Source organism: Tamandua tetradactyla, chromosome 2 (assembly GCF_023851605.1).
Source record: "Tamandua tetradactyla isolate mTamTet1 chromosome 2, mTamTet1.pri, whole genome shotgun sequence".
Classification (NCBI taxonomy): domain Eukaryota; kingdom Metazoa; phylum Chordata; class Mammalia; order Pilosa; family Myrmecophagidae; genus Tamandua; species Tamandua tetradactyla.
In genome coordinates this window covers 202312360-202334235 of record NC_135328.1, presented here as the reverse complement: position 1 = coordinate 202334235, position 21876 = coordinate 202312360, and the positions used below count along the sequence as shown (strand labels likewise).

At 41.2% G+C, this 21876-nt stretch overlaps 1 protein-coding gene across 1 annotated transcript; it reads left to right on the top strand.

Moving 5' to 3' along the window:
* Positions 1–17189: 17189 nt before the first annotated feature.
* On the top strand, positions 17190–20995 carry PNRC2 (proline rich nuclear receptor coactivator 2). Its single transcript, XM_077150892.1, has 3 exons — positions 17190–17505; positions 18491–18696; positions 19026–20995. Exon 3 carries the CDS (start codon positions 19044–19046, stop codon positions 19449–19451), a length of 408 nt encoding a protein of 135 aa, XP_077007007.1. The 5' UTR covers positions 17190–17505; positions 18491–18696; positions 19026–19043; the 3' UTR covers positions 19452–20995.
* The last annotated feature ends 881 nt before the right edge of the window (positions 20996–21876 follow it).

Sequence of the window (21876 nt, the reverse complement as noted above, 5' to 3'; positions counted from 1 at the left end):
AGGAAATAGGCCACGGGGAGGTGCTTCCTGCCGCCTCACTGGCTGGGTCACTAGAGATTAAGCAACCTCAGGGTCAGCAGCTGCTGCTTCCACTCTGGTCAGATGCCCAAGTGTCAGACTGGCTGGAGAACTGCGGATAGGTTTATCTCGAACTTTCCAGGAAAAGATAGTTAACTGAACTATCTCAAAGTTTTCCATCACAGGCTGGGTACAGTCAACGAGCAAGGGGTTGTGGGGAGTACGTGGATAGATGAGGAAGCAGAGGTGGAGAAAACACTGGGTCAGGGGAACAACCAAGGTCTAGTTCTGGCTCTGCCTCACTCTGGCCATGTGATTTTGAACAAGCCTGAGTCTTAGATTTCTCAGCTGTGAAATTAGAGGGTGGGATGGAGCATCCAGCTTGGATGTTCTGTGGACTGTTGGACACAACCTCTGCCTTCAAGTGGCTGACAGTGAAACATTGGCAGACTGGGTCATGATATCACTCGGCCCTTTATCCCCAGCAACTGGTTCTTGGTGCATGATAGATAATGTCTATTGAATTAATGAATGGAAAATAATAACCTTCATGCATTAAGCTCTCATTTTGTGCCAGACAGTGCTTAAGCTTTCAACAATTATTTTCTCATTTAATCCTTGCCACATTTAGCACTAAGGATTCTGTATAATATTATACTACATATGGAAATATAGTATTCCCCAGGAAGGAGACAGGAGGAGCTCCAGGTGCTTTGGATAAAACCATCATCCATGTTCTCTGGACGCTAATTTTCATATGGTCCTATAGACCAGGAGGCAAGAATCCCCCATCTCACCCGAGTTATTTGTTCCACTTCCTCACTTTATGTTTCTGCAAAGCACTTACTGTCTCTTACACCAATTACACATTCACTTTTTTGTTCATTTGTCTGTTTCTCCTCCCTCAAATATATACACAACAAGAGCAGGGATCTATGTCGGTTTTGGTCACTTTTCTATCCCTGGTGGCCAGAACAGTGTTTGGTACGTACGAAATCCTCAACTAATGTTTATTGAATGAGTAAACAAATGAATGAATGACGTAGTTGAGTGTCAGAGAGATAAAATATAGCAACATACTAAGATCATCCAGCCAGCAAGAGTCAGCTGAAATTCAAACCCGGCACTGTGCCCCCACTGCACTCCAGAGCCAATCTGTTTAACCCTATCAGAACTCTCATTCATTCAACAAATATTGTTTGAGAGCCTAATTCCTCCTGGACACTGTTCTAGAAGCTGGGGATACAGCAGTGCACAAAACACACAAAAGCCCTTGTCCATGTAGTGCTTGCATCCTAACATCCTCCTATATGAAAAAAGATCTAATGTTATAAGACAGGAAGGCAGATCCAAGGCCCAAATGCTGGCCCATGCAGACATGACTGGTCAATCAAGTATTCTGTTCCTGCTGAGCCCAGGTGCTGCCCATGATCCTTCTCAGTGCAACACTCTAGGCTGCCACTGTCAGCTGCTGAGTTGGCACCAAGACAAACCCTATTCATATAAGAATAGCTTTTGTCGTCTCATCAACAAAGGCATGAGTCCCAGCCAGCACTGGTGCCACAAATGGAAGTCCCATCGCCAGCAGGGGACTGGGGTTCCTTCCTGCCCACTGGTTCTAATCAGCATTTTCTGAGTTGCAAAGCTGGGATTCAGAACCAGGTCACCGGCCTCCAGAGCTTGTGCTCTCAACACCACGCTGACCCAGCTGGTGTGGGTGGAACTCTGATGAGAAACTTGAGAAAGCATATGAAAGGGCATCTGAAAATGAAAGTGCTGGCGCAAGGGTGAGGAAACATTTGTATAGTTATTTCCACCTCCCTTATAGCGTTTGGCCTGTTCTGCCTTATAGTATAGAAGCTTCTGGTTCTGGACCCATGGCTCAAGTTCCTTAAAGGCAAGGCCATGTCTTAATTTACCTCTGCACCCAGCGTAGGGTCCAACCCAGTGCCAAGGACTGAATTGGGGCTCCAAATTTTTCAATTGGATGGACCCCTTTTCTAACCCGAAGTCATGATACAATCATATCTGCTCATAAAAATGTGATGTGAAGAAAAATACCTTTGAAAAACATGTTTTAAAAGTCTCAACTTTCCTCAAACATTTCTAACTCAAGTTTTCTATTCTGGGCTCTAAAACTCAACTCAACATTTTCTTTCTGAGAGTCTGCGGATGTGGCCACAAAAGAAGAGGGGTAAAGAGAAGCAAACGCTCTCCATTGGACTCTCCCTGACACATTCCTCAGGATGGGAAAAGGCCATCCATTCACAAGTGACAGAATCTGGCTGGGAAGGAGGTGGAAGAGGAGTTATTTGAAAGCAGGACTCTCTCCGGTCAAGGCATTTGGTGGAAACTTGTTTTGCAAAGTGTTTGTGACCTGACCCAGAAATTCTGGGGAACTTTAAGAGGGATTTTGATGTTATGAGGCAGCTGTCTAAGTAATTAGGTCCAGAAGCCTCCTTCAAGCTGAGAGGACTCCTGGGAGAAGTCCTGAGGACTTAAATAGTTAACAATGTAGCAGGAAGGGAAATTCTTTCACAAGTTTGAGTGAGTGTATTTGTTTTCCTTTTCCACAGTGGGTAGCTGTTCTAGTTTGCTAGCTGCCAGAATGCAATATACCAGAAATGGAATGGCTTTTAAAAAGGGGAATGTAATAAGCTGCTAGTTTACAGTTTTAAGACCAAGATAATGTCCCAATTAAAGCAAGTCTACAGAAATGTCCAATCAAAGGCATCCATGGAAAGATGTCTTGGTTCAAGAAGGCTGCTGAGGTTCAGGGTCTCTCTCTCAAGTGAGAAGGCACATGGCAAACAGGGTCAGGGTTTCTCTCTCGTCTGGAAAAGCATGTGGTGAACAAGGCATCATCTGCTAGCTTTCTCTCCTGGCTTCCTTTCATGAAGTTCCCCAGGAGGCGTTTTCCTTCTTCATCTCCAAAGGTCGCTGGCTGGTGGGCTCTCTGCTTCTCGTGGCTATGTCATTCTGCTGTCTCGGAATCTCTCAGTTTTCTCTCTTGTCATTCTCTTTTATAGGATTCCAGTAAACTAATCAAGACCCACCCGAATGGGTGGAGACACGTTTCCACCTAATCCAGTTTAACAATCACTCTTCATTGAGTCACATCTCCAGGAAGATGATCTAATTACAGTCTCAAATATACAGTACTGGATAGGGATTAGAAGAAACAGCTGCCTTTATAAAATGGGATCAGAATTAAAACACAGCTTTTCTAGGGTCCATACATCCTTTCAAACCAGCACAATAGCAAACTGACATATATTGAGCCAAAATAGAAGGGCTTCTCAAATTCATTTGAGTAGAGCTAAATACAGCTTGAAAGAGCTCATTCTCTCCTCTTGAGCAGTCATCTGAAACTTTCTGAAACTTATCAAGCTAAGCTTTACATTGTAACCAACAACATACCATATTCATCTGAGACTCTGAAACAGTCATTTTGATAGTATAACAGTTAAAAACATAGCTTTGGAGATGTACAGGCTGGGCTTGGATCTCCAGCTCCAGCATTTCTTGACTTTGGGGCCATAAGAAAGCTGTTTAAATTCTTTTCAAAAAAACCTCTTTAGACCTCAGTTTTCAAAATAGGTATACAAAATCTGACAAAGGGAAGATCCCCAGGGCTCTTGTCAATATTAAATGAGTGTATATATATATATATATATATATACATGCGGCTTAGTCTAATAAATCCTCAATATATGTCAGCTGTTGTGGTAGGTAGCCTTTGAGTTGGTTTCATTATCCCTGCATCCTGGAGCTCATGCCCTTTGTGTAATCTCGTCCCCTTGAGTGTGGGCTGGATACTAGCGACTTCTAACACACACAACCCAGAGAAAGTAATGGGACGGACGTCATTTCCGGTATTGAGTTATAAAACGACCGCGATTCTGTCTTGCTCTCATTCGCCCTGAGGATAGCCATCTGTGCTGTTGTGAGCTGCCCTGGGAGGGACCTACCTAGGAAAGAATCAATGTCTCCAGCCACCAGTCAGTGAAGTCCTGGGCCTGCCAACTGCCAAGGGAGTGAATTTGGCGAGATCTTCCTTAGGTTGAGCCTCAAAGACAGGCCGAGCTAACCTGCATTGCAGTCCTGTGAGGGGCCTGAGACAGAGGACTCAGACAGAGGACCAAGGTTCTTGACCCACAGAAACTCTGAGATTTTAAAAACTTGTTGTTTTAAGCTGCTAAATTTGGGGGCGTGCTGGTTTGAAACTGTTGTGTACCCCAGAAAAGGCATGTGTTTTACTCTTGATTCAATATTGCTGGGTTGAATCTTTTTGATTAAGTTGTTTTTATGGAGAGTTTGAGTAGGTGGCTTCCATGGAGATGTGTCTCCACCCATTCAAGGTGGAGTTGTTTATTGGAGTACCTTAAGAGGGAACCACTTTGGAAAAAGCTTCAGTGCCAACGCAGAGAGAGATGTTGGGAGATGCAGAAAGAAAACACCCTCAAGAACCAAAAAGCCAAAGGACCAGCACATGCCAGCCACGTGCCTTCCCAGCTGACAGAGGTGTTCTGGACCCATTGGCCTTTCTTGAGTTGGGGTATGTTTTAGTTGGGACATTTTTGTGGCCTTAGCACTGTAAACTTGTAACTTAATAAATTCCCTTTATAAAATCTGTTCCATTTCTGATATATTGCATTTCCGGCAGCATTAACAAACCAAACAAGGGGTAATTTGTTATACAGTGAAAAATAACTAGTATAGCTATTACTATTTTTATAAAAATATTAATATTGGACATACTATTTTATAATTTGTGTAATTTTTCCACTTAGCAATTGTTCTAGTTTGCTAGCTGCCAGAATGCAATATACCAGAAATGGAATGGCTTTTAAAAAGGGGAATTTAATAAGTTGCTAGTTTACAGTTCTAAGGCACAGAAAATGTCCCAGTTAAAATAGGTCTATAGAAATGTCCAATCAAAGGCATCCAGGGAAAGATACCTTGGTTCAAGAAGGCTGATGAAGTTCAGAGTTTCTCTCTCAAGTGAGAAGGCACATGGCGAACACAGTCAGGGTTTCTCTCTCTGTTGGAAGGGCTCCTGGTGAATACACCATCATCTGCTAGCTTTCTCTCCTGGCTTCCTGTTTCATGAAGCTCCCCGGGAGGTGTTTTCCTTCTTCATCTCCAAAGGTCACTGGCTGGTGGACTCTGTGCTTCGTGGTGCTGAAGCATTCTCTGCTCTCTTCGAATCTCTCATTCTCCAAAATGTTTCCTCTTTTATAGGATTCCAGTAAACTAATCAAGACCCACCCAAATGAATGAGACATATCTCCCCTAATCCAGTTTAACAACCACTCTTGATTGAGTCACATCTGCATGGAGATGGTCTGATTACAGTTTCAAACATACAGTACTGAATAGGGATTAGAAGAAACGACTGCCTTTACAAAATGGTAATAGATTAAAACATGGCTTTTCTAGGGTATGTACATCCTTTCAAACTGGCACAGCAATATAAGTTTTACATTTCCCCATAAAAAAGCATACTTTTCTACAACTTTATTTTTTAAAGCCATAGTATGGATGCATAATTTAGTTATCTGGGACTATACCTTTTCCATACATGTGTTTATTTAATGAACTTATAATGGTGTTTGAATGGCTGGATCTAAGTCAAAGGAATAATTTGGTATATGGACAGCCATAATTTGATTTTCTACTGGGCTTCCAGGAACATCTTTCTTTATAGCCCTTATAACTCATTTATGTGTCTGAGAATTAAAAATGGAAAAGGTAAGAGAGGGAAGGCCTGGGATATTAGTGCTACCAGCACTAATAACTGCCAAAGGGAAAACCCTGAGCCACAGCACTTGGTGGCACTTGTGGTTAATACCTGCTCCAGAGTCCTTCAAATGGTGACAGCTACCACAGGACTATTAGATATCCCAGTTGATCTCTCTTTAATTTCTACTAGATTTTAGGGCCATATGAGCAAATAAATTACTCCTTTTAGATCAGGCAAGAGAGACCCTTGCCCTGAGGCCTACCCAGTAGAGGGCCCTATATCATAAGCACATACAGAATAAGTTCACTAAATAAGAGAGAAAAAATGAAATGAGAATCAAGGTACAAAAAATATTATTAAGAATGACATATACAACCAGACAATTATTACCATTCTTTGAAATGAATTAAATACAGAGATGGAAACTAGAATAAACCTGAGTCTGCCAGCCATGGGGTCATAGGGTCAAATGATCATGTGGTCACTGGGTTGTCACTCAGCATCCAGCACTCAGTGCTGGCACACACAACCTGTGACCCTCTATGTCCACTCTCCTAACACTGCTCAGGTCCCAGGAAATGCTTCTTCATCTCTTTTGCCCCAAGACCTCAAAATAAAAGGGAGCTGCTGTATGAGGGCTTGTGGTTGACTTTGTCACTATGCACGTAAATTATTCACTGTTGGTGGGAAGTATAATAGTGCAGCTGCTATGGAAAACAGTTTGGAGATTCCTCAGGAAACTAGTGAGTTGCCGTATGACCTGGCAATACCAAAACTCAGTATATACCCAGAAGAGTTGTAAACAGTGACATGAACAGACATTTGGACACCAGTGTTCTTAGCAGCATTATTCACAGTTACCAAAACTAGCAGATGACGCCTTGTTCTCCAGGTGCCCTTCCAGCCAAAAGAGAAGCCCTGACTGTGTTCACCATGTGCCTTCACACTTGAGAGAGAAACCCTGAACTTCTTCGGCCTTCTTGAACCAAGGTGTCTTTCCCTGGATGCCTTTGATTGGACATTTCTATAAACTTGTTTTAATTGAGACATTTTCTGGGCCTTAGAACTGTAAACTAGCAACTTATTAAATTCCCCTTTTTAAAAGCCATTCTATTTCTGGTATATTGCATTCCGGCAGCTAGCCAACTAGAACATAATGCCTCTTTCAGAAAATACTTATAAGAAAATTGGACCCTAGATTGTAAACCCTTATAGCAGCCAGACTTAGTCTGAAGTTGTAAATGTATTTTCTAGATTCTGAGACGCTGAGCTGTATGTGTATCACCTGGTATTTCCCTGGAACTTTGAGTAACTCTGTGACATCTAAGACCCCAGAAATGGAGCGCAGCAGCCCTGAAAGTTAGCATAGCTACATACAATGACAGTTAAAGTAACAGAGAAAGAGATCAGGCCAATCTGGCTGGGACTAAGGTAAATCAGAATACAGGGTAAAAGATGATAGTGTATCTACTCTAGACCTTCACCTACTATATGAGACCAAAAGCAGACAGGTTTATTTTGTCTAAAACCTAAACTTTCTATAACACATAATCTAAATCAACCTTTCTGGATAGCTCATTTAAACAACCCAAACTACTGGAGTCCAGAATGGAAATGAGGCCTTGTAATTCTATATAGTTTAACGAAATACCAGGATTCAATTCAGACTATGGTGGGCTGATAATTTAAAAGTATTGGTAGAGGGCAGTGCAACGGTGGCTCAGCAGGCAGAATTCTCACCTGCCATGCCAGAGACCCGGCTTGGATTCCCAGTGCCTGGCCATGAAAAAAAAAAGTATTGATAGAGTCCTTTGAGGATCCAAAGGCAAAAAAATGAAACTATTAAACTTTCCCATTTGGAAAACCCTGGCTACCCAATCAGCCATTGGGGACTCCCAAGAAAATAAGCCACGCCCTTGATTTTGAGGCTTGCCCTTACCAAACTTAATTCTGCAGTGGAGAAGCTAAGACTACCGATAACAAAGTCTAAGCGTTGCTTCCAGGAAAACTCATTTGTTGCTCAGATGTGGCCTCGCTGTCTCTAAGCCCAGCTCTGCAAGGAAAATCATTGCCCTCCCCACTGCATGGGACATGATGTCCAGGGGTGGAAATCTCCTTGACAATGTGGGGCATGACTCCTGGGGATGAGTCTGGCCCTGGCACCATGGGATTGACAAAGCCTTCTGGACCAAAAGGGAATAAGGCATCAGTGGCCAAGATAGATCAAATAGAGTCAAGGGGCTATTCTGGAGGCTACACTTTCAGGCAGATAGTGCTGATTGCCATGGTTTACTAACCCCCAACCAACATCATTCCTGTTAACTCTTTTTTTTTTTAAATTTTTATTTATACAACAACGTACAAGCACATACATTCTTTTTTTTATCACATAGTTGTATATTCATCATCATGATCATTTCTTAGAACATTTGCATCAATTCAGAAAAAGAAATAAAAAGAAAACAGAAAAAAATTTCATACATGCCATATCCCTTACCCCTCCCTCTCATTTATCACCAGCATTTCAATCTACTAAATTTATTTTAACATTTGTTCCCCCTATTATTTATTTATTTTCAAGCCATATGTTTTACTCATCTGTCGATAAGGTAAATAAAAGGAGCATCAGACACAAGGTTTTCACAATCACACAGTCACATTGTGAAAGCTATATCATTATACAATCATCTTCAAGAAACATGGCTAATGGAACACAGCTCTACATTTTCAGGCAGTTCCCTCCAGCCTCTCCATTACACCTTAACTAAAAAGGTGATATCTATTTAATGCATAAGAATAACCTCCAGGATAACCTCTCGACTCTGGAATCTCTCAGCCATTGACACTTTATTTTGTCCCATTTCTCTCTTCCCCCTTTAGGTCAAGAAGGTTTTCTCAATCCCTTGATGCTGAGTTTCAGCTCATTCTAGGATTTCTGTCCCACGTTGCCAGGAAGGTCCACACCCCGGGGAGTCATGTCCTGCAAAGAGAGGGGGAGTGCAGACAAGCACATACATTCTTAACATACAAGCATTCCATACATGGTGTACAATCAGTGGCTCACAATATCATCACACAGTTGTATATTCATCACTATGATCATTTGTTAGAACATTTGCTTCACTCTGGAAAAAGAAATAAAAGAAAAAAGAAAAACTCATACATAAAAGTCATTTTTTACCCCTCCCTCTCATTGACCAGTAATATTTTCATCTATCCAATATACATATTTTTTAATTTTAACATTTGTTCCCCTTATTATTTATTTCTAACCCATATTTTTTTACTCATCTGTCTACACCATAGATAAAAGGAGCATCAGACACAAGGTTTTCATAATCACATAGTCACATTGCGAAAGCTATATCATTATACAATCATCTTCAAGAAACGTGGCTATGGGAACACAGCTCTACAGTTTCAGGCACTTCCCTCTAGCCTAATACACTTTAATCTAAAAAGGGGATATCTATAAAATGCGTAAGAATAACCTCTAGGATAACCTTTCGACTCTGTTTGAAATCTCTCAGCTACTGACACTTAATTTTGTCTCATTTTTCTCTTCCCCCTTTCCGTCAAGAAAGTTTTATTAATCCCTTGATGCTGAGTTCCAGCTCATTCTAGGATTTCTGTCCTACGTTGCCAGGAAGGTTTATACCCCTGGGAGTCATGTCCCATGTAGAGAGGGGGGAGGGTGATGAGTTTGTTGCCGTGTTGGCTGAGAGAGAGAGGCCACATCTGAGCAACAAAGGAGGTTCTCTTGGGGGTGACTCTTGGGCCTACTTTTAAGTAGGCTTAGTCCATCCTTTGTGGGGATAAGTTTCATAGGAACAAACCCCAAGGTTGAGGGCTTGGCCTATTGATTTGGTTGTCCCCACTGCTTGTGAGAATATCCCGAGTTCTCCAAATGGGGAAGTTGAATTTTCCCCACTCCTGTTAACTCTTCTTTTTTTTTTTTTTTGCATGGGCAGGCACCAGGAATTGAACCCGGGTTGCTGACAAGACAGGTGAGAACTCTACCTGCTGGGCCACTGTGGCCTGCCCCCTGTTAACTCTTAAGAGCACCTAGGGCTCGAATTGAGACTCTATAAAAGTTTCATGCAGTAAGTTTGCTTTCCTGGAACTATAATTCCCAGAGGGTTCCTAGGACAGATAAATCCTGAAACCTGGAGGGACCAGCCTCTCCAAGATTATCAATTCATTACATCCCCCTATCCTTTAGTGTCAACACCTCAACAAGAAAAAGTCAGAACAGTCATTGCCTAAGATCCCTATAGATTGGGAGAAAGATCAAAGGAGAAGGAGGATTTATAACAAAGAAGATAAGGTTTAACAAATGAATATGACTGCTGAATCACTATATGTGCTGGTTTGAAACTGTTGTGAAACCCCACAAAAGCCAGTTCTTTAATCCTGATTCAATATTGTTGGGTGGGATCTTTTTTATTAAGAGGGGACCCACCCAACTGTGGGTGTGACCTTTTGATCAGGTGGTTTCCATGGAGATGCCTCTCTACCCATTCAAGGTGGGGATGCTTACTGGAGTCCTTTAAGAGGGAACGATTTTGGAAAATGCTTCAGAGCTGACACAGATGAGACATTTGGAGATGCAGAAAGAAAATGCCTCTGGGGAAGTTGTTTGAAACCAACAGTCAAAGGACCAGCAGACACCAGCCACATGCCTTCCTCAGCTGACGAGGTGTTCTGGAGACTCTTTAGCCTTTCTTGAGTCAAGGTATCTTTCCCTGGATGCCTTAGTTTGGACATTTTTATGGCCTTAGAACTGCAATCTTGTCACTTAATAAATTGCCTTTGTAAAAGCCAACCCATTTCTGTGATTTTCTGGCAGCATTAGCAAACAAAACCACTATATTAAAATTCCTTCTAGCCTCCAGTGTTTTAGAGTAGCTAGAAGGAAAAAATCTGAAATAATGGAATGGTAACCAATAACAAACTCTGAAATCGAATCTGTAACTACTTGCTGAAGTATACTTTGAAAATTATTGCTTTTTCTTTACTTGCTTTGTATATAAATTTCATAATAAAAACATTTAAAAAGCACAATGATGTAGCTAGGTATATATTACTTCGAATCATATGCACAATATATTATGTTAAAAAAGGGGAAAAGGTTACAAAAAACATATGCAATTTATGACCATTTTTGTAAAAAGAAAAAAAAAGCCTCAGTATTTGAAGGCTTTCTGTGTGACAGGCACTTACTATTCTAAGGACTTTAAGGATGTGAACATATTTAATCCTTTGTAACTGTGTGAGTTAGGAGTTGTTATTATCCTCATTTTGTGGGTGAGGAAACTGAACACCAAGAGGTTAAATTACCTGCCAAGGTCATATGCTAATAACCTGCAGAGCTGAGATTTAAACCTGGGCAGGCTTTTCTGAGCCTTGTCCCATCACTACTACAAACTGCCTCTCAGCATAGAAAAAAAGACTAGAAGGGTGTACCTCAAAGTATTGACAATGACTGTCTGTAGGAGGTAAGACTAATTTTTATTGTATCTTATTTTTTGTTATATCTGCCTTCTATACAGTTCATATATATATTACTTAGGTGACAAGACAAAACTCCAATTAAAACTGTTTAGGGCAGGCGGGCCACGGTGGCTCAGCAGGCAAGAATGCTTGCCTGCCATGCCAGAGGACCCGGGTTCGATTCCCGGGGCCTGCCCATGTGAAAAAAAAAACAAAACTGTTTAAAATATAAGATCTTTGCTGCAGACTTGAATAAGTCCCTCTGAACCTCAGTTTCTCCATCTGTAGAATGGTGCTCATGTGCTAATATGAAGATGGAATGAAATAATGAATGTGAAAGCACTTCGATGTCGTAGACTCAGAATATATTAAAATTGCTAGACACTGTTAGAACACAAAGTAGAAAAGGATGCATAAGGCAAACATGTCTAAAGGAATTCAGAGAATGTCAAAATAACTGTGGGAGCTTGAGTTTCATATCATATTTGATTCTGTTTAAAACCTCCCATTATTTCTGAGGTTGGGATTGTATGTCTCCATTTCATGCTAGGGTGGGAACTGTTGTGAGATAGGTATTATCATGATCTTACATATAAATAGATGACTCCTATAGTCTTTTTTTTTCCTCCACGAGAATTGGGAGTCGTGGTTTTCTAACATCAGGCCTGTTGCCATCTGAGTCCGTTTCTGTTGGCCTTTTCAGGGCCACTGCCCTTCTTTCTGTTCGCTCAGCTTCTGGCTTGATGGATCAGGACCTTAGATTCTGGAGCCAACAAGAAATGGACAGCTTGGATCAACAGATTAACAAAGAGCCCCATGGCAGAGCCTGGGATTCCACCTGTTTGATAAACAGTTTTAAAAGCTAATCTAGGGAGACCTGGGTTCGAGTCCCAGTCCAGGCACCCCCCCACTCCTACCCCACACCCCACCTCACCTCCACCGCTGCCAAAAAATAAGCTAATCTAAATTACAGAGGACAAAGGGGGGGGGGGCGATTCCATCATATAAACGGGTCCATGCCAGCCAGGGGAGTTGCCCTTAGAAAATAGTTTTCAACCAGAGTGAGAAACTGGAATCACCTGAGAAGCTTTAAAAACACCAACTACCCAAGCTCCCACCCCCGAAGATTCTGCTTTAATTGCTCTGGTGTGGGACCTGGGCATCAGAATTGCTTAGGCACCCAGAGGAAGTTAAAAACTTGTAGGTCAGAGTCACAGGACATGTGGGAGTTTAGCATTGACTTCCGGTACCCCATTTAGTAACTAGAATAAAAGGGCTGCACACAGATTTGCAATAGCTCAGGAATGTGTGTACAAGTCAGAACACGCAGCAGATGCTTCTCCAGGAAACAAATTCATGATGTGTGAAGGGGTGTGTGTTTTGATACCAGTTTGGCAAAAAGATCAGGGTGCTAAGGCACGTCAAAACATCAGGTAGGTGTTTTACTTGATCCTTTTGATAGGTTCCAAGTTGCTTGATTTGAACAAGCCATAAGCTAACAGACCTGCAAACATTCAAAGTTGACACACATTGAACTCATAGATGAGCCTTAGGAAGCAAAAGAGCGAAACCAGCTTTTGTTTTGAAATAGACACGCTGGAGAGAAATGAGCCAGTCTGAAAGCTTGTCAGCCCTGGGTGATTGCCCCCAAAAGCCCAGGTACTCATGGGGTCTAAAATACAATAAGCATCAGCATATATATAACTTGTCCATCCTTCAAAGTCAAGTTTCAGAAATACTTTCTTTTTGCCTGCCCCCACCCCCACCCCCACTCCCACTCCTATTTACAGGCTGGGTAGGTAATGTTTACTTAAAAGTTTTGACAGATTTTATTGATCATGGCTCCTCACCCACTGATACTTAATTTAAAACAGATTCTTCCATGGTAAAAAATTTCAGCAAATGTGGGAATCTTCTCTTTCTCCCCTCCATTCTGCAGGGTTCCGTTTCATTATAACTTGTACCTTACTAAGTGGTGGGTGTTGGGGATTCTTAGTATATGGATTTTTATGCCCACAATTGGCATTGCCTGTTTTCAGTCTCAGGGGAACTGAGGGAATGAATCTCCCCATCATACTAGCTTCCTTCTATGATAAATACTAAAGGAAACATTTTTTTAAGTTCCTTTAGGACCCTGATGGAGCCTTGTTTGTGTCCCCAAGGCTTGGGAAAGTGCCTGGCACAAAATAGGCACCACATAACTCTTTGTTAAATACATACTTTATATTAAGTACTCATGTATTTATTATGCATTTATCTCCCCATGTTGGTGGCTGATCAGCATCCTGACAGCTGTTTGTTTGCATCAACATTTTCCTATTTGAACCACGAACCATGAATTGGATCCTGTTAGTGCAACTACCTTTAAAGATTGGCCTGGTTAAAAAGTTGAAAAAGTAATGAGACTTTGACTAGAGATATGGATGAAGCTGATCTGGTTAGGACTAAGGTAAATCAGAATACAGGGTAAAGGGTGATATGGTCCATATTTAAGACTTCAACTTCTGTGCGAGACCAAAGGGAGAGATGTTTATTTGATGCAAAATTTATATTTTGGGTAGTGTATTACCTAATTCAATTTGTATGGACAGTTTACTTGAACACCATAAGTACAGGGAATCTTGAATAGGGTGTGAGATTTTGTCGGTTTGTCCAGGTTAGTGTGATACCCTGATATATCCCAGAGTAATTTGGGCAATGAATAAAAAAGTATTTGCAAAGTCCCCTTGGGGGATTGGGGAGAAAGGATGAAATATTCAACTTTCCCATTTGGAGAATTCCTGATATTCTTGCAAGCAGGGAGGACAACCAATCAATAGACCAAGCCCTCAATCAACAAATGCGGGAATCTTCTCTTTCACCCCTATAAAACTTATTCTTGCAAAGTATAAGCTAAGCCTGCTTATAATTATGCCTAAGAGTCACCCCCAGAGAACCACTTTTGTTGCTCAGATGTGGCCTCTCTCTCTAAGCCACCTTGGCAGGTGAACTCACTGCCCTCCCCCCTATGTGGGACATGACTCCGAGGGGTGTAAATCTCCTTGGCAATGTGGGACAGAATTCCTGGGATGAGCCGGGATTGAAAAAGCCTTCTTGACCAAAAGGGGGAAGAGAGAAATGAGACAAAGTTTCAGAGGCTGAGAGATTTCATACAGAGTTGTGAAGTTGTCCTGGAGGTTATTCTTACACATTATATAGACATCCCTTTTTAGTTAGTAGTGTGTTGGGGTGGCTAGAGGGAAGTACCTGAAACTGTTGCGCTGTGTTCCAGTAGCCTTGATTCTTGAAGATAATTGTATAATGATATAGATTTTATAACGTGTGTGATTATGAAAACCTTGTGTCTGATGCTCCTTTTCTCCAGGGTATGGACAAATGAGTTAAAAAAATATATATATGGATAATAAATAAATAATAGGGGGGTTAAAGGGTAAAATAAATTGGATAGATTGAAATACTAGTGGTCAATGAGAGGGAGGGGTAAGGGGTATGGGATATATGTTTTACTTTTTTTCTGGAGCGAGACAAATGTTCTAAAAATGATCGTGGTGATGAATACACAACTATGTGATAATATTGTGAGCCACTGATTGTACACCATGTATGGACAGTATGTACGTGAGATTTCTCAATTAAAAAAAAAATAAAAAAAAGACCAGCCTGCGACAAGCAGAGGCTCTATCAGATGTTCTGAAGAGGGTTTTACTTGAACTGCTGTTCTCCAGTACTGGGCTATTGGGGGTTCTTGCGAAAGATTAATGAATGATGAGGCTGGTGCTATGCTTAGCAGGTGCTCACAGTCTGGGAGTCAGTAAGGGCTTTGGAAGCGTTCTCCCCAGGGCAGCCTGACTCGGCTCTTTTGGCAGAGAACTTGGTCCAACCCGGCTGCAGGGTGGGGCCCTGATACTGCCCTAGCAGCCCGGGCAACCCCGTCAACGTTCAGTCAGTGCCTGGTCTGGACAAAGCCCGGCTGAGCTACAGGAGAACAAAGATGCTGTAGGGAACATGGAAGCTGGACTCTGGAGTCTTGGGGTGTGGCTCCCAGCTTTAAACTGTCTGAGCATCAGATTCTTTTTCTGAACAGTGGAGATCAAAATAGTACTCACCCCAAATGGTTTTTGTGAGAATTAAATGAGATATAAGCAAAACCATATAGGGCAGGGCTTAGGGCAGAGTAAGTATTCAAAATGTCTGGTTATACAGATAAGATTCAGAGGTCTACTGAAGAAATGAAAGACGAATTTCAGATGGTGATGGCTTTGAATAATTTTCTAAATGTTTGGAGTTTAGACTTTATTCTAGAATACAGAACATTTGAAACAAACTGGAATGAATTTTAAATTGTTAACACATTCAGCTGGATGGAGGGGTAGGGAGAAACCAGAAGGGGTGTGAGTATAGAGGGAGTAAATTTGAAAGACATATTTTGATGTTGATAAAAAAGGAATTAGGAAAAAATGTGCAGACTGAAACAGACTATTTTACAAGGCATTATATTAAAATATATATTCTAAGGGCATTTCCTGAGATCAAAGTCTTGAACCCATTAAACACGCCATTGCTATTATCTGGCTGGATATCTAAATAAGATTCCAGAATTTCTGAGAAATACATTACAGTGAGCTAGCAGCTGATTTGCCATGTACACCTTATTTGACTATAATATAATTAGAGCCAGAAAGTCCCCCTACCCCAAAATAACTGTTCATTTGATTAATGAATTCCTCTTTAAGGTACAGTAACTCTTCTTAAGATCCACAGCTAGAACACGGGGTTTTGTGTTGGGTTGGTGGATAAGAGGTGATAGTAGCAAAAAAATTAAAGATTAAAACACAAATTACGTGGGATTTATAAAAGGTCAGTATATATAAATTATGTAACAAAAAAGTTCACAGATGTATGAACTGCGAGTGTAAAGGTAAGGATTTTGGACCATTTATCCCAGAATTATTCATACAAATAGAAGTTAGGGTCCTCTTTTAAAACAGTTTGGGTTGCTTATACATTTACTCCAAAGAAGTTGTCCTTTCCCCTTCCCTGCACCTCACTGTTACGTTCAGCTGAGTGACATATCTTCTGATCTCTTTTTCAAGTAAAAACGGGACAGAAGGGGAAATAAGGGAGGTCACGTTTTCTCAGCAAACCTTTATAGTGCATTTACAGTGAGCGGGGACACTGTGCTAAAACACACACACACACACACAAAACAAAAAACAAAAACTTGGGTTTGCTCCTCGAAGGGTATATGCAGATGTGTTGGGGGGTCGGGGAGCCAGGTGGATACACACCGTTGCAAGAACAATAAGGTGCGATAAAAAGGTAAGGAACAGTGGGGACACAAAGAAGGGACTGATAACCTTGTGTGCATGAGTCAAACGCCTTCACAGTGGAGGTAACTTGGGGGTAACTGCGAGCAGAGGGAACCGCGTGCTCTGGGACTGGCAAAGAAGCTCCCAGAACCGAGGGAAAGGACGAAGACAAGTGTCCCGAGCAAAGGCCGGACACGCGGACTGGGGCTCGGTCATGGAAAACTTTTTTTGTATGTTTTCCATATATAAAAAAATAGGTTACATGGCTGAGTGCACTTAACTAGGGAACCAACTAACCATCCCTCAGTCACTCCTCATGGGGGTTAGTGGAAAAACAGGCGCGCCGAATGGTCAGGGCGGCGGCGCCCGCGAGGGAAGCAGACGCTGAGGGGCCTCTCCAGGCGCGAGCGCCCACCGAGGGCAAAGCGCGGCCCTTGGGCTGCGCCCGGCGTCCGGACGGCGGCGTCGAGGCCTCAGAAAGGCGCCGCGAGAACCCGGCGGTCGTACCCCGGGCTGCGGGCAAGGCAGCGAGCAGCCGGCGGGAAGGGAAGCGGCAACCGCTACGGTAGGGAGCAGTTATTCCCGACATGCTCCTCTCGGGAAAGATTTCAAACCCTCGGCAACAACCACCTCTCCTCCCTCATTCCAGTCCTGCCCCAGCAACAGGCGGCTGCCCGCTCCTCATTGGCTCAACCCCACACCCTCGAGTCTCGATTGGCCGCGAAGCCTCCCGCCCCTCTCTTGCGCCTGCCTGGGTATCCATTTTGTCGGTAGAGGCAGAAAGGGGTGGTCTGGTCGTCCGACACTGTGGTATTCAGCAGGTAGTTGGTCGGTGCTGTCGGGCTTTGCTCGTTCCTTGCCTCGTCTCTCCCTGGAAGGGGAGTGAGGCTTCATCACCTAATAGGATCCGCTGCTGTCGCAGTCTTGAGCTTGAAGTCGGTGAGTAGTGGTGTCGCCGCGGGTGCGGCCATGTTGGTGCCTGCGCTCCCCATTGTTGGGACAAGGAGGCGAGTAGAGAGACGCTTGGAACCCGGGCGGCCGGGAGGGACGCGGCCCGTGGGTTGGGGCTCGAGAAAGGTGGAGCTACTTGGAAGCCAAGCTCCGCATCGAAAGACCCGAGTTTTCCGGGTTCGACTTGTAAATGCCGCAGTGTCTGGGAATCGTAGTTTATTATAGAGTTATAAAAAATGCCTGGAAGGCTGTCTTAACTCTTGAAAAGAAAGGGACTTCTTATTTGTTGGTTAATTTGGTTTCATGGTATATTAAATGAAAAAATGAAACCTGCAATGTTAAATGGTCCCAGTAGGGAGGTATATTTACGTTTTTGAAGATTGAAAACCGTTTTAGATTGTTTTGCTTTTGAATACTTATTTTAAAAGCAGTGGGAGTCTAGTGTGTTCATAAGCAAAGGAAACACTGATGTAGACATGTTGAAAGAGGTTTTGTGTAAAATTCGGATTTGTGGATAAGCTTGTTTTTCTTAGGGGAGGTAATAAAGGGTATGCATTTATGTTGAGTGTTGAAAGACTGGAGAATTCTGGTGGGCTTTAACATCTTACTCACTTTGGGAAGTTAACATTAAGCCAATTTCTTGGTAGGAGTGTTAAGGCTAACACTTTCCAACTTTGACTTGAACGTTTCCGGTCACAAAATCCTTGTGAGAATCTTAAAAGGCACTTCCCAGGGAAAAAGATACACAAACAGAACTTAACTGCTTGACTTACAGACACTCTTTTAAGAATTCTCCAGGGGGGTCCTAGATCTCGAAGAGAAGAGTTCATGATAGTAGTTACAAAATCAAAGAAAGCCATTTTAGGGGAACATATTTTCTACTTCTAAGGAAATAGGCCATCCTTTACAATTATTTCTGTAATATAAATGACCACTTTTTCCTACTGAATTTAAGTAATCTTTGCTTTTCTAGCTAAGACTTCTCTCAAACTTGTGTGCTGAGGAAACTCAGATGTTGGCCTCAGCTCCTAGGCTGAACTCAGCAGATCGGCCCATGAAAACTTCTGTATTCAAACAAAGGAAAGGATCTGTCAGAAGGCAACACCTGTTATCCTGGGCTTGGCAGCAAGGAAGGGGACTGGTAGTGGAAATCCTGCAATCTGAAAAGCAGACTGAAAGGTACAAAAATTAGAGAATTATATTGGGCAGACATTTTAGCTGAACTCAAATCCTAAACCAATTGCTTTCATTTTAAAATAGAGGGTTATTCGGATTTGTGGATAAGCTTATTTTTCTTAGGGGAGGTAATAAAGGGTATGCATTTAATGAATTCTGAATACCCTCCTTTAACTTGAGTTAAAGCAGCTAATAATTTAGGCCCCCAAGACTTCAGAATTACAAATTGGGGCTATAGCAGCTTTCCCCCCCCCCTTTTTAAAATAAAAATAAAAAACAACTGTGAACTTAATGGAATTTTACTCAGTATTTTGTTTTCCATTAATTTGCAGGTGACAAAGAACCTGAAGATGGGTGGTGGAGAGAGGTATAATATTCCAGTTCCCCAATCTAGAAATGTTAGTAAGAACCAACAACAACATAATAGACAGAAGACCAAGGACCAGAATTCCCAGATGAAGATTGTTCATAAGAAAAAAGAAAGAGGACATAGTTATAACTCATCAGCAGCTGCATGGCAGGCCATGCAAAATGGGGGGAAGAACAAAGTACATTTTCCAAATAATCAGAATTGGAATTCCAGCTTACTTTTTAAATCTCAAACTAGTCAGAACTATGCTGGAGCCAAATTTAGTGAGCCACCATCACCAAGTGTTCTTCCTAAACCACCAAGCCACTGGGTTCCTGTTTCCTTTAATCCTTCTGATAAGGAAATAATGACATTTCAACTTAAAACCTTACTTAAAGTGCAGGTATAAAATACTAATGTTTAAATTTAGGCATCACATTTAAGACTAGTCAGTTGGTCTGAAACATTCATCTATTTTATATTTGTGTAAAACCGCTAATGTAGAAAATATGAATAGATTTTATCTCACTTGTTTTGTGTGTTGTGGGCACTATGAGGTAATGGTACTATCAGTGCAACTTAAAATAATTTGTTGATTGCACTTGACGTTCTTAATTGATAAAGAAGTGAAACCATGTATGTTTAGATTTAGAAAACAACAAAGGAATCTTTTTCGGATGCTTTTTTTGGGAATTATCATACATGGAATAGATTTACTTGTTGAAAGCTAGTCAATCAGATTCCAGACATCTAGCTAAGATCATACAGAGATCAAGAACTAGTGAAATACTTGAAAGTTTAATGTCCTACAAACACCTGAACAAGTACCAACAACTTGATGCACTGCCAAGAGAAAATGTGAATTTTCCTTAATGAGTAGTGAAGTACATTGTAGTAAATTTTACAGTGGTTCATGTGGAAAGGGCACTTGGGGGCTTACTAGAATGAGGTGCACTACGCCCCAATGGCCCTGTTCTCACATACAGTGAATAGGTGTCTGCCAGTAAATGCTCCCAAACCATTTTTCATAGAAACAGTATTTGGTGGTCACTGAGTAGCTTTCAAAATACATTTTCTGTATTCTGTACAAACTTGACAGTGAGTGATCTGGCCTCAAATCATCCTTGTAGAGGTTGGCGCTAAGTGGGGAATTGTATAATGTGAGTTTTATGTATCTAGGGAAGAGCCATGTAAATACATATAATAAACTTGTAGCATATGTAAAGTTTTGTTGGTCCTTATCCAACAAAAATAGAGTATTTTAGTATGAATTTGATGAATGTAAGACCATGGACTTTTTTATACTATAGCCTGATTTTAAAGGTTCAGATTAATCTGCTTTTAAAGTTTGCCTTTGTGCTCAAGTGCCAGTAGTGTATGTATATTATAATTGGCTTGGTTTTAAAACTATTTTTCAAGGTAAACCCTAGTGTAAGAAATTTTATGTTGTAATTGCAAAGATTCAAGCTGCTAAAACAGTGTTTTTTAGAGATGACAGGACTTTTTTTCTCACCCAAAGATGAATATTAAAGGCCCCTCCAACTTTTAAAGATCCCTTTTGACTTTGACCAATTTTTGTAACCTTTGATACTACTATTGTTTATTGTACGATGCCAGTGTATTTTCTTTTCTGTTGTAAGTGCAAACTGGGGGACCACTTACACAAAACAGTAATGTGTTTAACCATTTCTTAAGGATAAATGTTAAGCTGTTAACCATTAGGAAAGAAAACGTGTGGGGTTAGATTAAAAATGACTGTAAATGCCCTATTTTCTAATTTTGCAGCTTTTTGATATTAGCAGGATGTCTAAGCTGTATTTCTCCAAATCAATTCAGACGCAATAGTTTGCCCCAAGTCTAACACTGATCTCTCTGAAAGACAAGTTTATATAGTACTTAATATACCTATATGAATTTGAAGCATGAAATTACAAATAAATTTTTTTCTCCCCAGTGCTGATTTTTTTTTTAAGTGTTATGACTGTTCAGTGTGTATTCCTAAAATGCACATAATTAACATTAGTGAGTGAAACACAGGACTTCACGAAGAGGCAACTAATTTGCTGATTGGTAGTGAAAACATTGATTTGATGGCTATGCAATTAAAGCAACTACTAGAGAATCTCTAGCACCACCACCAGTTCTAACACTAAGAAAAAAGGCTATGGAATATTCAAGCTTGAGCAGATTTAACTCCCTGTCTACATTTTAAGGCTTAGGTTTGCAGGAAAAATTAGCACTTTAAGTTGACAAGAATCCTGTATTTAAATGTTAAATACATAAAACTGCAACTTACAGAACTTGTTTAAAGGGGATCTGTGGGGGAAAGGTTTGTGTCATTAAGACCTCAAATGTGTTTTAATTCAAGAGTAGTCTGTTTTAAGTTCTTCATTAGCAATCCCAAGCCAAGGCTATTTTTTCATATAAACTAGAAACAGGAGGAATAACAGGATCAGCCTTCAAAGCCTTCATTTTTTGGGTTATTGTTCTAGTGTAATTTCTATGAATAACTTGCCAAATTCTTTTCTGTGCAGTGCTGGAATTTCATTAGATCAAACAGTTCTGTCTAGGTATCTACATTGATCTTCATTGCAACAATGTACCAGATTGTAGTTTGAGATCCATTCAAACCAAACTAAATCAGTGTTCAGAGAATGGAGAATAGAGTGCGAGACATTCGAGTAACTATGAATTTTAATGTCTGAATAGGTTGATACTCGTAGCAACATCTCCTAGCTTAGAAAGTGACGATTCACTGACGAATCATATAAAGTGACTATTAGCCTACAGTTAGTATGGTGACATTTTCTCAAATCCATGTGCTTTTGAGAACC